Below are 15,567 nucleotides of genomic sequence, written 5' to 3' on the forward strand. Positions count from 1 at the left end.
GTTTACAGGGTCTCTTAGTTTATTTCCTGTAGCTAAATACCTATTATTTCATCTGCCTGGCACCCCTGTCCCTTCTTCTGGAATCAGTCACATAAGCCCCTGTTCCAACCACAGAATTCTGTGGGGACCTGCCAGGTCCATCAGCAGAAATGAAGGACATGTTCTCATCATCCTCCTCCCCCAGACACAGTTGCTTAAACAGTGAATATGAGGTGAATAACTGGAGACAAGAGTGGACTTTTTTGAACATATTGATAAAACAATGGAGAGAGGTTAGCCAACAGCTCTAGGAAGGGTGGAGGTCAAAGGAGAATCTTTCGTGGTATTTCTGTTTGTCTGTTTGTGGGTTTTTGTTTTGTGTGTGTGTGTGTGTGTGTGTGTGTGTTTGACTTCAAATGGAAAGCTTGCCAATCATCTTGATTCCTCCTTCCTACTAATCTGTCAGCTTTGTTCCTCTCCTTGACAGCACCTTGATTCCGGTCTCACCTTCTCCCCTGATCACGTGAACAGCCTTCAAACCTTCTGCCTCAAGCCCCAGCTCCTCTATTTTCCATTAAGTTGCCAGAGTGTTCTTTCTAAAATGCAAATCTGCTCTTGTCCGTCTACTTACAGCCCTTCTAAGAATTCCCGTTGCCCTCTGCAAATGGCTCCAATCCTTATGAGGATTTCCAAATCGGTCAGGCTTCTTGTTCAGGCCCCTGCCTACCTCTCCAGGCCTCTCTCTCCACTCATCTCCTTGCAGAACAGACTCTATCCTTTACACTCCTGTAATTGTTGAATGTGCCAACTCATACTCACTCCATGTCTGCATGTACCACAATTCCTTTCTTACAGAGTACACCCTCTTCCCTTTGTTTGCCCCTTCATGACCTAACTATCTCTTGCTGGTCCCTTAGGACTGAGCTGAAGTGTCATTTCCTCTGGGAAGACTTTCCTGACTCCTTCCCACCTTGATAACTGCACTTTGTATTGAAATATGGTGACACTTAAACCACTTTCTAATTGGTTATTAATAGAAGAGCTTGGCCTATGTTCCTGGAGTTTGAGAGGGTACAAAAGCTGATGTCTAACTTTCCTGGAAACGTTCCAAAGTGAGAGGTGGATGGGGCTTTCCGTCATGGCCCAGTGGGAAAAGAGGACTTTGGTGGAAGGGGCCTGTTCTCCAGGGGCAAGTGGACACCTCAGAAGACACCTTGGCTTGAGTCATTCAGTGGAGTCCCAGCCCAACAGCACTGCTCAGCAGGGTGAACTGACAATAGAGTCTACATGAGGTTTGCCCTTAGAATAGGGGTGAGGGGGCATTTACACCTAGTCAACCAATTATTGCATTCTAGCACCAGAGAGAAATGTGATGGAAGATCCATACAGGGGACGGAAAACCGCACACATAGGAAAAGGAAAGCTTTTCACCAAGGCCAGAAAAGCTAAATGATGTGTCCAGGATTTCACAGGCAGGAAGCGATAAAGCTGGGATTTGACCATGATCCAGCATTAGGTGGGCGGGTGGCTGGGCAGGAAGGACTAGAAGAGCCCTCACACTGGGAGTGAAAACGGGTGAGCAAGAGATACCAAGATTTCCTGGAAAAGCAGGTGGGGAACAAAAAAAACAAACAAACAACAAAAAAGCATGTATCCCTGACTACAGCTTCAAAACCTTCCATGGCAGAAAATTCATTGTTAGCCAAACAGTGGGCAACATAACTATGTATCTCTTTGGATTCTTTGATCCTGTCAAAAGAGTTTCCTGCTTTGTAGAGTTTCCTTGGAAAACAAAGCTTCCCACATTAGGTCCAAGTGGGTGGAAGAAAACAAAACCTAAAGAGTCTGCAATCTGGTCATTAAAGGGATCTGGGAAAAACCCAAGCATCTATTTCATGGTTCGCCTTGACTCCGGAACCGCCAGAACTCAGGGATCCAGCTCAATACTGGAATCCTGCCAGGGCTGAAGCTTAGAGGGAAACCAGTGGAATTTATCCCTGTTGCTGACAGGGAGCCCCTGGAGCAGGCAGTGTGCCCCACACAATCCCAACTCGCACCCGGGGCGTCTTTCGCCTGCTCCCTTTACAAGAACGAGGCCTAAGCAGAGCTGGAACAGACGAGGGTACGTTAGGGAACCAGCCTTGGACGCCCTGCGGGAGTTTTAGTCCTCGAGTGGGAGCGCGCTTTCGGTGGGGGAGCAGCCGCGGAGCTGGCTGAGCGGGAGCTCGTCACTGTCGCCGCCAGAGACGCTGCGCTGCCCAATCGGCGGAGGCGCTGGCTCGCAGCCCCGGGGGCGCAGGGACATAAAAGTGCGGCACTAGCCCCAACCGTGCAGATCGTGGGCTGGAGGCCCGCGCGGCTAGCAGGCGCTCGGCCGGGCGCTCAGAGGCCCCGGGGTCCCTCCCTGGACAGCCCCGCGCGCCTCTCCCCACGCGCGCCCGCCCGCCCGCAGTCCAGCGGGGACGTCGGGACGGCAGGGTCCCGGGCGCCGTGGCTCCTGCAAAATGGTCCAGCACTGGATGCTGCTCGTCCTCCTCCCCTTGGTGCGAGCCACGGAGCGCCCCGAGGGCCGGGAGGATAAGCCAGGCCTGGCGGTGACCCTGGCCGTGCCCAACGCCTCGCACTTCTTCTGGAACAACTACACCTTCTCCGACTGGCAGAACTTTGTGGGCCGGCGGCGCTACGGGGCCGAGTCCCAGAACCCCACCGTGAAAGCCCTGCTCATTGTGGCTTACTCCTTCATCATCATCTTCTCGCTCTTTGGCAACGTCCTGGTCTGTCACGTCGTCTTCAAGAACCAGCGAATGCACTCGGCCACCAGCCTCTTCATCGTTAACCTGGCCGTCGCGGACCTCATGATCACGCTCCTCAACACCCCGTTCACTTTGGTAAGGCCGGCGCGGGACCGGCTCCCTGCTCTGCCTCCGGCTCCTGGCTCGCACTTCTCTCCCCGCGTCGTCCGCTCCGTCCTTCCCACGCACCCCCTCCACTGTTTCTCTCCTCATTCTGTCTGTCTGCTTCCCTTTCCCACCTGTCTTCCTGTCTTCGTCTTTCTTAGTCTTTTTTCTCTCGTGTCCCCTCATCTCTAGTTTCTCAAACTCAATTCTCTCTTCTGTCTTTTTTCCGCTTAGTCTTTTTGTCAATCTCTGTCTCTCTGTCATTCTGCTTGTGTTTCTAAGAAATCTGTCTCTCTTCTCTGTCTTTATCTTTTTTCTTCTCTGTGTTTCTGTCTTAACGCGCCTCTGTTTGCCTGTCTCTATCTCTCTCCTTATTTTTCTCTGACTCTTCTTGTCTGTCTCTCTGTGGTGTTTTTTTTCTTCTCTCTCCCTCCCTCCCTCCCACTCTCTTTCCTTCCCTCCCTTCTGTTCCTCCCTCCCTCTCTCACCTTCTAAGCTGGAGCTTCTACAGCTAGTAGCATCGGGGTCAATGATTTGAGTGCATGTAGCAAGTGAACAAATGACTATTTCCTGTTAAATGTCACTGAGTATGAGCTTGTTTGATAATTAGTCTCCTCAAAGATGATCAAAGATGCCTGAAATGTTAGCGGAGATTGTTAGGTCCCCCCCCACACACACACACACACAGGAGTGCAGCCCATTAAATGCCCTCCCCCGCAATGGGATACTGCTTTGTGTCACAGCTGAAATATTGAACAACTGCTAATAGTTCCTGGAAGCTTAAGTGCATTTTCCTCAGCCACTTACTTAAATTGCATTTCTTTTCTGTGCTTTGCAGTAAGGCTGTGCATGATCTGTGTTTCGGAAGAGGTGAGGGTGAGGTGGGCTTGGGCCCCAGAGCCCGGGCAGGCCGGGGGCATGTGCACATGGGGAGCGGGAACCTCCTCCCCAAGCCTTGGCTGCCTGGCATTAGTGATGTCACGTCTGTCCCTCCATGATGTGAGAGTGTGGCACTCATGGATGATTTGAGACTAAGAGAGCTATGACTGAGCAATCATGACAGCTAAATCTTAGGGTTTTGTAGCATGAACTACTTTTCTTTTTCAATCTGTGGAATAACCTTCTTGTTATTTGAGTTATTACCAAAGGTCTATCTGTTCATGTCTCTCTGTCTCATTTTCTCTCTGTCTCTGGTACATTTTAAAACTACATTTTCTCTCTGGTCCTCACTTATGAGAACATTACTCGCATTTTGCAGATGAGGAAACTAAGGCACAGAGATATTTAATCCCTTCTCCAAGGTCACTTGGCTAGTAATTAATTAGCAGAGCCAGATGAGAATTACTTCCCCTGACCCAGAGGTCTGACCACTAAGCCATCCAACTCGGGAGTGGGGGCAGGGGGCACTCTTGGAATGTGTTAAGCTTCCACTACTCCAAAGTATAGGCTTTTCCTATTCTCATCCCAGTCTGTGTCTAAAGGATTCCTGCCACTCAGGATCCTCAGAGCAATAGCCGAGTACAAAGGACTTCCAAATACTCCCCCCGCCCCCCCCACACATAAACACTCTCCCCCTTGCTCCTTGAAGCACAAGAGAGTGCATCTCTGACTCCTCTTGACTCCCCGCCCCAGCTTCTAACCTGACAATCTGCAATGTTGGGGTGGGGCTGGACCACCCAGGATGGGCCTTGGAGGGTCCCTGGGCATGGCAGTGTGCTGCTGCCCAGAGTAGGATGCACAACTAGATCTGCAGCAGACACGCGGGTACGTGGGAAAGGAGACCACAGACCACAGGCCAGGCTGCAGCTGAGAGCTGACAACCCCTGCCCCTGAGGCTCTCCTGTGAGAGTGGATGTCAAGGCCCTGAGAACCCGGCACCCCTTCCAGGTCGATGCAAAGCAGCTTGACCGTCACCCTGAGCCATGCAACTGCCCTGATTCAAACTCCTGTCAGAGCTTCCAAGGTGCTGGCAACCAGGGAGAGTGAAAGGGTTGAGGGGAGGGTCTTCTAAGGCTGGTTAGTGACAGTAGCCTTCTTCCCTGGTCTCTGTACCCACTGCATCAGCATGAAATCCAGCTCTGGTCATTGGGAGAAAAGTGAATAATTACTTACAGTTCCCATGGTAGGAACATACACAGAGTGCGGTGGATTCATCTCCCAACGAGAGAGTCATTCATTCTGAGAGTCATTCATTCTGAGGGAGTCATTCATTCTGACCTGCGGGGGTCCCAGGAGAGGATCAAAGGAGACCTCCCAGGACCTAACAAAGAACGTGACATTTCAAAGGGGCCAGGATGAGTAGGAATTTCCCAGGTCGTGAAGAATGCTCAGTGCAGACAGGGACCTGGGAGAAGAAAGACAAGGGGCGTCAGAGCCCATGGTGTGTTGAGGGAGCATTGAGTAGCTGGAGCAGTGGAGACAGGAAGCACGTTGGAGAGGCCAGCAGGGCAGGGGAGAAGCAGAGGTGGGCCCCACAGGCAGGCTGGGGCCACATTGTAAATGGGCCTGGCTACTCATAAGACATCTGGCTCTGTCCTCAGGACCATGACGACTCTAAGCAGGAAGGTGACAATATGGTTAAGGAAAGTACTGTCAGCAGTGTCAGGGCTGAGTTACAAGGCACGACCCTGGAGGACAAGGCACGCTACCAGGAGGCTGTAATGGTGCGGGTGAGAGATGGTGGGACACTCCACTAGGGCCATGGTCTTGGGACTGAAGACGACGGAAGGGGTGGAAAACCATTTAGAGGTAGCCGTGGTTGGCTTTGGTAACTCACTGAATATGGGAGGTGAGAAGTAGGCGTAGCTCAAGATTGCTTGCTCTGCAAGGTTACTGGGCTGCTCAGGAGCCTCAAGTGGCTCCTCCCTGCTTACTGCGAACAGAGTGAAGTCCATGGTCTGCGGTCCCAATTTCACGATCTGGCCGGACGTGTCCCTCATGACTCTTCCACACTCCAGCCAAACCATTCCACTCCTTATTCCCCAAACAGGTCCTGAGATTTCTGACCCCGTGCCAAGTATAATAGATTGGCACTATAATATATTGTTCAAATACATGTGCAAATCCTACCTGTTCTTTAAAGCTCATTGCAAATGTCTCATGTTATAATAATGGTAGTTAGCCGTGTTAAGTACTTGCTATGGGCTAAGCACTGTTGTACCTACTTTAATTGTGGAATCTCTGCTTTGATTTCTGTAACAACCATGTGAAAGGGGTAGCCCGTTTTACAGATGAGGAAAGTGAGGCTCATATGGCCTACATGCCTTGCCCAAGGTGACAGCTCTAAGTGGCAAATATTGTGCTGTAAAATACAATATTCTTTCTGTCAGGCTGACTTGCTCTATTTTTCTCTATTCTCTCTCTCTCTCTCTCTCTCTCTCTCTCTCTCCCTCCCTTCGCCCACTCCCACACCACCTGGTGGCCCCAGTACCCTTTGTCTGGACTTTCTGGACTTTCTGGACTTTCGAATACTTTCTGCCTTGTGTCCAAGATACCCGAGTCCTCCTCTGTCCCGACTGGAAGCTTCTTGATCAGAGTCAGAGCCTGAACCCTCTCAGGTGTGGGACATTCCTCACAGGAGCTGCTCAAGCACTGATTGAGCGAGCAGATAGCCCTGGATGATGTGGGACGAGACCTAGGCCTGCTCCTAAAGCTCCACACTGTCCGGGAGCTTGTCTTCTCTCCCTCCCTGCATCCCCCACCCCTGCCCCTGCCCACACCTCTCCAGGCCCCTGGGTCTCCTTCCCAAACTACATATTGCAAAGCTTGCTTATCCAACATTCGTGAACACAACCCACATGCTATGTTGCAACTTTTCAGATGTATGTCCCCAATTATTCTGAGCTAATAGGGGCCAAGAATTAATTTTATTATTACCACAAAAATAGCTACTATTTATTTCTAATAATATCTTTCTAACAATCTGCCACACATTGTGTCCCACCCTTTATAGTTAAAACACTTCATCCTTACGGTCAGCCTACATGGTAGAGATTTTTAAGCAACGAGGAAACAGTTTCAGAAAGGTTACACACCTTGCCCAAGGTCACACAGCTAGAAACCACTAGAGGTGGGAAGTCCAACTCCAAAGCCCATGTCCTCCCCACGCTCTCCTGGCACCTCACAGAGCCTGGCTCCAGTAGCACCATCAGGGTTTGTTGGACTGAATGATTGAGCATGAGTCACGCTAGAGAAAATCATGTGTGATCCACAGTACAGCAGTGAGGAGAGGAAGAAGGAAGGAGCCAGAAGAGGCCTTCTGGCGGATGTTCCTCAGAGACTGCGGGGGTTGGGTTGGAGGTGGGGTGTCAGCGTCAAGGTTCATCTCTTGACTGTGGGCTCGTTTTTTAGGTCCGCTTTGTGAATAGCACATGGGTGTTCGGGAAAGGCATGTGCCACGTCAGCCGCTTTGCCCAGTACTGCTCCCTGCACGTCTCAGCGCTGACACTGACGGCCATTGCTGTGGACCGCCACCAGGTGAGGGTACCTGCACCAGCACCCTGCCCTTCCCTCTCTGGCTTTGTTTTCCAGAGGGGCTGTGGGGGCGCTCAACACAGTGTTTTAGCCCATTTTTCAATGAGCGTATTCGTCTTCCTATTGACCCGTACAAATCAGGCATATTCAACCCTTTGGAGGAGGAGCTACAAAAAAATTATTCCAGTGTGTTGTCCCAATGAAGATTCACGGCTAGTTAGCATTTTGTGTCTCAGAAACGAATGAGCTTGTTTTCGGGATAGACAAGCAGACCTGGGAAAAATCACAGATGAAAAGAGAGTGGCAAATAATTACAAGTCAGAGACAAGGCTCCTGACTGGGGGAATGGGTCTTCTCTGGCCCACGCTGTTGAGGAGGAAAACAAGTCAGGGAGTCCAGGCGGCAGGAGCAGGCCTCGGGGTGGGGCCGGAAGGCTCTGTCCAGTGTCCTGCCCCATCGGACACACATCGGTAGATGCGGTGAAGGGAACGGAAGAGGGCCTGAGGGAGCCCATCCTGGAGGCGAACGTCCCCACGGCAGGTACCTCGTGGTGCCAACTCAGTGAATCCGTGCTGAATCCTTGGGTGTGTGTGGAATCAAGGGATGGAAGCTAATAAAGTGCCCACAGAGCTTTCTCAAGATCGCATGCCTGGTGAATGGTTGAGCTAGGATTAGGACACAGGTTTGTCTGGCTCCAAGCCCGTGCTCTGATCACTAGTCCACCCTGCTCTGAGAAGACTCAAGGCCAATCTCATAAGAGCCACTGGGACAAAGGTAGAATTTATTGAGTAGCTCCAAGAGGTGCAGCAAGGGTCAAGGGATAGGAGGCTTCAAAGATGCAGATTCAAAGATGCAGCTCAATACGAGGAAGAATTTTCTCATAGAAGTGTCGGAAGGTGCACAAAGCTGCCTGGAGAGGTAGGTAATAAGTCTTATGTCACCAGCCATATTTAAGCAAGGTCTCACAGGGGTGTTTTAGGGGAGATTCATGCATCTGATAGGGAATTGGACTTGGCAGACTCTGAGATCTCTTTATCTCTCAAATGCCATCATTTTGGAATTTATATCGCAGGTGCTTTGGCACAAAGTGTGAAAACATTGCACACAGATATTTCCTGCCTCCTCTTAACTTTTTCCCCTAGTTCAGCAAGAGGGACTCTGGATTACCCTTGCTGGCCTCTGCTTGCCCCCACTTCACACAGCTAACTGTGAGTTGCCCCTTGGGCCAAAGGTGGCTCTGAGGACAGGGTGGAAATCTTGCCCACGTGGACCATGTGGCTGTGGCATACACCCAAAGTGAGAACACGTAAAGGCGTCTGGGGCCTGTGACTCAGGCGTCCACCCCCTTCAACAACCTGAACAACGAAGGAGCTGGAGGGACAAACATGGCCAAGTCCAGAGTAGAGAACGTGCTGGGCAGCTTCTAAAACCCAGTCATTTCCTCCTGTAAGACCTGGAAAATGAGGAGAAAAACTTGCGAGTCCACAGCCAGAAGGTCCAGTGTCACGGGATGTGTCCTGAGGAGGTGGCAGCTCTTACCTCTCCCCCAACCCTGGAACTCACTAATCCCAAACTGCCTTTTTCAGGAAATAATGATTCTGATCTTAAAATGAGTTCAAGTCCTAAGTCTTTATTTAAACATTCTGAGGAATTGCTTACAGTAGCAATTAATTCCAAGACACTTTTCAGCCCAACGCCTACAACACTGGCTTTATGATAGGTATGGGAAAGCCAGGCCCCACTGCAATTTTAGTAATGGCTTTCATAAACTGTGTTGTGAACCCCCAAACAAACGTGAACACAGCTTCCCGTGATAAGTGGTGAGTCTCCTCTCCACGTCTGTCTGTCTCCCTCAAACCCTCTCGGAGCCCTTTGTAACCTAGGGGTCCAGAATCATGGGAGCTGGGATCAGACCCTACGCTGGCCATGGCTTGTTCCTCTGCCAGCCCTGCTGTGGGGCTGTGGGTGTCCTGAAAGCACACCCCATCTCTCACCCCTCCCTCTCGCTGTACCCTTGTCCTGCCATGTATGACATGCAGGAGGCATTTGAACTGCCTGGAGTCTCTGAGTCCAGATGACACCCTTTCTCTACCCCTGGGGGTGGTCTTGGGGTTGGTGCTGCTCAGGGGCTCAGTGATGAATTAATGGGCGCTTGACTTTATCAATAGGACTTACCTGTCATATTGGGATGAGTGAGCTGTGTCAGCTGGATTTCTCATTTGCTTCAAAACGTCCCCATTCAGCCAGTGATGCAAAGTTTGGTTATTTTCCAGGTCGTTATGCATCCGTTGAAACCCCGGATCTCCATCACCAAAGGTGTCATCTACATCGCGGTCATCTGGGTCATGGCTACCTTCTTCTCACTCCCGCACGCTATCTGCCAGAAATTATTTACCTTCAAGTACAGGTGAGATTAACCGGGAGGGAGTAGCCTGGGGACACAGAGGACCTTGACAGAGGGGAATGAGAGCCCCCTGAATCTCAGAGTTAGTTAGCAGCACCGGCCTCACGGAGCCATTCTCTGCCTCTCTCATTCTGCTGCTTCCAGGCGAGTGCCTGTCCTCTGCATTTTTTCTCCTTTTTCTCATCTTTCTTTTCAACAACGTTAGCTCCCTCCTTGTTCTCTGTCCAGTATGTCTGCAAGACCCAGGCAGTATTGATCAGCTTCTGTCGCTGGGGGAATATGCTCTCAGAGACTGAGCTTTGAAATCACCCAGGCCGTGTTGAAAATGGTGTTTAAATTCTTTCACACAACCTGCAGACGAGACATGCATGTATTTGTGTGTCTGAGGCAGATGCCCTACCCCCGCCCCCACCTCCCGTTCAGGTTTCTTTGTCATATACCCTCACAGAACGTCCATTTCTTTCAAAGCACTCAGCTTTTTTGCTTTTAAATGTAAGCACTCATATGTGTGCTAGTAGTTCATAAAGGTGGTCTCCCCCGCCAGACTGTAAGGCTGGAGAGAGCTGGCCCCATTTCTGATTTTGCTACCTTGGTGTCCCCAGCACCTAACTTATTGTCCTCACATAACAAGCCCTCCATTCATATTTTCTGAATGAATGAATAAAATGAGTTTGGCGTGATTTTCATCAGTTCATAGTTGTTTTAGATGAAGTTCCTTAGAGACAGACCCTGAGATAAAGGAAGGTACATAGGCCCGTGATTTTTAAAGACAGTGCTCCCAGGAGAAATGGGTAAGGGACTGGGAAGGCAGGAAGAAGGGAGGGTGCGATTTGGGGGGAAGCTGCATCCTGCTGCTTAGGGGGGGGGGGCTCTGCAGCAAATTGATAACAGTGTGCCAGCCTTGAGGTACCTGGAGCTAGGTTTTCATATTCCAGGCCTCCCCCCGGGAGACTCCCAGCCACTTGTGGCTCTTAGTGGATCTGTAGGAAGTGTCTTCAGCAGCCCCAGCATAGTCGTGTGTACAGGTGCCAGCTATTTCTTTCAGGGCAGGCAGAAGCTGGGGGCCTGGCACTCCAGACTGTAAAAAGGATCAGAGGGGTTCTGGGGGTGCACTGCTGGTGTGTCCTGCAATAGCCATGTGCTGCCCCATCTGAAACAAACACTAATACACACTCCTGTGACGTAAACAGAGTCAAGAGAACAAGCTCTGGAAGCCAATTTCAACTGATTTGTAAAGGTTTCCTCCCAAATTCTAAGACACTGGAATGAATCACATACCCAAAACCCCCAGCTCTTAGACTCCCATCTGCCTTCACATATGGAAGGCTTTTTTTTTTTCCTGCTAAGAAAAGCAGAGAGTTCTCTCATTCTTGCACTAGTGATGACCGCCAGCACGTGTAACAAGAGCGACGAGCCACACGGTATGATGAGAAAACTGTCGTTTTGGGTTCCTGCCTAGGCATTTTACAATCTAACATCCCTGCTCACACTGAGTCTGGACATTGAAATAAGAACCCGAGTTTAGGATTCCCGCGACAAGTTCCTACCTTGCTTTTCTTGGGGGCACCTTTTAAAATGATCCCTCAGAGTTGAGCCCATGAAAAATTAGTAACCGCCGCCTCAACCACCTTATAAGTAATATGTGCTTGCTACCGGCTCTGTCCCCTGCTCGCTCCTGACCCAGGATGTTGGACTGCCTTTCCCTGGTTCATTGTACCTCTTTTCTGGGATTTGTAAGGAATGGATCTCGTGGCTCTACTTCCTTTATGTGAATGTGTTGAACCGGCCCTGGGGGTTTTCACTTCCCGACAGTGGGAGCTTGGACAGTCCCTTCGGCCAGCGGTGGGTGGCTTGCCCCTCCTCTCTCAGCAGGTTGTAATCTGCATGTTTTTAAGTTAACACACCAACTCTGGGTTTCCCAACACACACAGATATCCCTGAAAAGCTTCAAGAGGACTGAGTACGTTGCATAGAAAATAAATACCTGTTATGTGAATGGCTGAAGTCATGTTAGTTCAGGCGTTGCCACTCATATTCTCAAGACCCATCAAGTGTTTGCCCCGTTCCTTGGTTCCTCTCTGCAATGGGAGTAGGTACCGTGTTTTCCCAAAAAGAAGACCTGGTCTTATATTAATTTTTGCTCCAAAAGACGCATAGGGCTTATGTTCAGGGGATGCCATGCTGAAAAATCATGCTACGGCTTATTTTCCCATTACGTCTTATTTTCGGGGAAACACGGTAGTGTGGTGGGAATTCCAGGTTTTCCTGAATATATGGTGCTCCCAGTTTCTAAGACAAGGAACACCAGGGTTGCATTTATTCATTGAACAGATATTTGTTGGGTCTCTGTTATGGGCTAGGAATAACACAAGGTTAAGAGGACACAGAGATCCAGGTGAATTCCTTATTTTATAGAACTCCCAGGCTAGTGGGAGAGCCAGCAACGTAATCAGATAATTAGGCTGCAGCATCAGAAGTGCTGGTACCAGGACAAGGTACCAGGAACCCAGTGGAGGGAGAGGCCAGTGCTTGTTGGGAGGAGACCTTCCCAGACTAACCCGCACACCCTCCTTCTCTCTGTCTCTGCGTTTCTGTCTCTGTTTCTCTCTCCCCTTGTCCCCAGTGAGGACATTGTCCGCTCATTGTGCCTGCCAGACTTCCCTGAGCCCGCGGACCTCTTCTGGAAGTACCTGGACTTGGCCACCTTCATCCTCCTTTATATCCTGCCCCTCCTCATCATGTCTGTGGCTTATGCCCGAGTGGCCAAAAAGCTGTGGCTGTGCAACATGATTGGCGATGTGACCACGGAGCAGTACCTGACCCTGCGGCACAAGAAGAAGACGACAATCAAGATGCTGATGCTGGTGGTGGTCCTCTTTGCCCTCTGCTGGTTCCCCCTCAACTGCTACGTCCTCCTCCTGTCCAGCAAGGTCATCCACACCAACAATGCCCTCTACTTTGCCTTCCATTGGTTTGCCATGAGCAGCACTTGCTACAACCCCTTTATCTACTGCTGGCTTAATGAGAACTTCAGGGTTGAGCTGAAGGCGTTACTGCGCATGTTCCAAAGGCCACCCAAGCCTTCAGAGGAACGGCCACCCTCTCCTGTCCCCTCCTTCAGGGTGGCTTGGACAGAGAAGGGCCATGGCCAGAGGGCTCCGCTAGCCAACCATCTCCTGCCTTCCTCCCAGCTCCAGTCTGGGAAGACAGACCTTTCGTCTGTGGAGTCCATTGTGGCGATGAGTTAGAGGAGGGTGGGAAGAGGCAGGGGAAGGGGGCTCTGTCTCCAGCTGAGGTTGGGAGAGGGCCTGAGGACAGAGCCTGTCCTCTCATACATGACCTTCATCATGCTGGAAATAAGTTCCTGCAGAAGCCATAAGACTCTTGAGTTCCTAGGAAGCTGCCCACCCTCCTCGCCGCATTTGATGTGAAAACTAAAAGGTACCTACCAACTAGACACATGTTAATGAATTCCTGTCTAAGAAATGCTGTGAGGCATATCACCCTGGTTCCCTGAGCCAGAGAACAGCACAGTTTCAGCCCCGATGGAGGCTGAGTCAGCAAACTGCCTCAAACTGTCAGGCAGCTGCTTTACCAGCCTCCCTACCGCTGAGCAGCCATAAAGCACACCCGAGTTATACGGTGGGTGTGGCTGACCAGCTGCACTGAGCTCTGCTTGAGTAGAAGGTTAGCGAGCTGGAGCGGACACAGATGTTTTTATGCTTCGCTTTCTGAAGTCATTGGACCAGGATGAATCACAATTCCTTGGTGGCTTGGCCTGGTATATGACAAGAAAGGACCAATTTGGTTCCTTAAAGAAAAATTATTGTTAAAACTTTGGAAAATTCAGAAAAGCACAAAGAAGAAAATAAAAATCACCTCCTTCTCCTATGAACTTGTAATAAGTTCTGTTGACATGCTGTGCATTTATTTGCAACGTGTGTGTGTATGCACATATGTACATGTGCTTTTCATTTCATCCCGAATTACACTTTCCCTTGTAGAGATAAGCAAGAAACAGGGGTATAGCAGAGAACTTCTGAGCCCCTCTCCCAGGAATAGTGTCCATTAGAAGAGCTGGAAGAAGAGGTGATAGAGGAACCCAGGGAGAAGACTGTCACAGAACTGATACACTGCCTTCATCTTGTAGTCAGCAGTGGGAAGTACCTCTCCGGAGATGGCGGCCTTTGTCATGATCCAGGAACAAAACTCATCCAACTGGCATAATTCCGTCTCTCCTGCAATCACACAGAACAAGAGGCAGTAAAACATTGCCTTGCTTTCACAGGAGATGAAGGAGGAGGTTTTCGAACATGCTGGAAATCGTTGTTTAGACACCTCACCCTCTCAAGCTGTCTAGACAGGCCATTCTCTTTCTCTGTGTTGTCTGAATAAGAAGGCTGCTTCACTGTCAGTTAGCATCATGCTGGTGGCTCACGTGTCACTTACAGAAGCCGGTGGTATCGTTGTAGTCCTGAAGGACTCAACCTGCCAGAGAAATCTCATTCCAGAGACTGAGCGTTTTCATCACCTTCCAACTGGTCCTGAGAGACTCACTGTGTCATCCAGAAGAAAGACACATCAGGCAGAATAGAGCTTAATTTACCAGCCATAAACAATTGCCACTCTCACACTGGTTTTAGGTTTCTTTCTAGCACCAGATAGATCCCGAAAGCAAAGCATGGATATGGAGCTGAGTGGAAAACTGAGGTTCGGGGAGAAGGGGTTTGTCCAAGATTCACTTAGATCTCTTGGCTGTTCATTGAAACAAACGTAGATCATTTGCTTCCCTATAATGAACCATGGGGCTTTATTGTACGATTCTCTCTGTGAGGATCTTTGAAAATTTTCAAGATGTAAAGTTTGAAAAATTGTCTTCTGAAGAGTGGGTAAAAAACTGACTTTGATGGGCCAGAGCGAACCTTCTGAGCCCATAGGGATCCCCAGATGGATTTTTCTGGCCAAGTGTCTCCCATGTCTGTGCCTGTTGTCTCCATGGTGTTGCGAAGTAGCTAATGGTTTCATCTTAAGGCTGTCATAGAAATTCTATGAACCAGAAAGAAAAAGGCAGCAGGGCTACAGAAAGTTTGTCTTGCTCTAGAATCACAGGGAAAGCTTCACTTTGCCCCTCTGTGGGGGCATCTAGAAATACTGCTGAGTCACAGAGAAGGTCTTTCTCTGGGGAGGACTCACTGATGGCCCATTAGGTCTGTGTCTCCCCCTAGTACCTTGTCTGTCCCCCGCCCATGTTGCCTCAGAGCAAACAGTGATTTATCTTTGTGAATGTGAAACTTGAGTTTTTCCAATGTGCTGTAACGAGTTCTTTATTGTAAATTGCTCCAGTCTCAATAAATTAATTTTGGGTGCATGGACTGTGCTTCTTGGACTTGTGATTAGGCCACAGGTGGTAACCTTTAAAATGGGGATCGACATGGATTAGACGAAGAGAGCATGGAGATCACCTGCCCACACACCTGCATTTTACAGGAAGTGCAAACACTGAGAGGGTAGATAGTCGTTTGAAAACCTCTGACTCTTGGTCTAGTGCTTCTTCTGCTGAGCCAGCTGCCACGTCCCCTCTCTTGTGGTTATGAATCTGTGCTGTGTATTTTATCCCAGGATTCCATCTGTTCCATGATGATTCAGGAGGAGGTAAAGCTGCCACTCAAGCCTCGAGAGCAGGTCTCCCACTCGCACGCAGTGTGTGGTGGGTGCCACGTTCCTGTGTTTACCAGGATTTCTGCCCCATGGGGCCTGGCGTCCCCCTGTCCTACCAGGTGAGCTGGGGAGACTTCATTGCATACAAATTACCCT

At 49.9% G+C, this 15,567-nt stretch overlaps 1 protein-coding gene across 1 annotated transcript; it reads left to right on the forward strand.

The window, feature by feature from the left end:
- Positions 1-1,881: 1,881 nt before the first annotated feature.
- GPR83 (G protein-coupled receptor 83) lies at positions 1,882-15,125 on the forward strand. The gene is made up of 4 exons (XM_019737557.2): positions 1,882-2,867; positions 7,227-7,352; positions 9,623-9,756; positions 12,377-15,125. The coding sequence occupies exons 1-4, from the start codon at positions 2,484-2,486 to the stop codon at positions 12,999-13,001; spliced, it is 1,269 nt and encodes a 422-aa protein (XP_019593116.1). The 5' UTR covers positions 1,882-2,483; the 3' UTR covers positions 13,002-15,125.
- Positions 15,126-15,567: the final 442 nt, after the last annotated feature.

Source organism: Rhinolophus sinicus, linkage group LG06, assembly GCF_036562045.2.
Source record: "Rhinolophus sinicus isolate RSC01 linkage group LG06, ASM3656204v1, whole genome shotgun sequence".
NCBI lineage: Eukaryota > Metazoa > Chordata > Mammalia > Chiroptera > Rhinolophidae > Rhinolophus > Rhinolophus sinicus.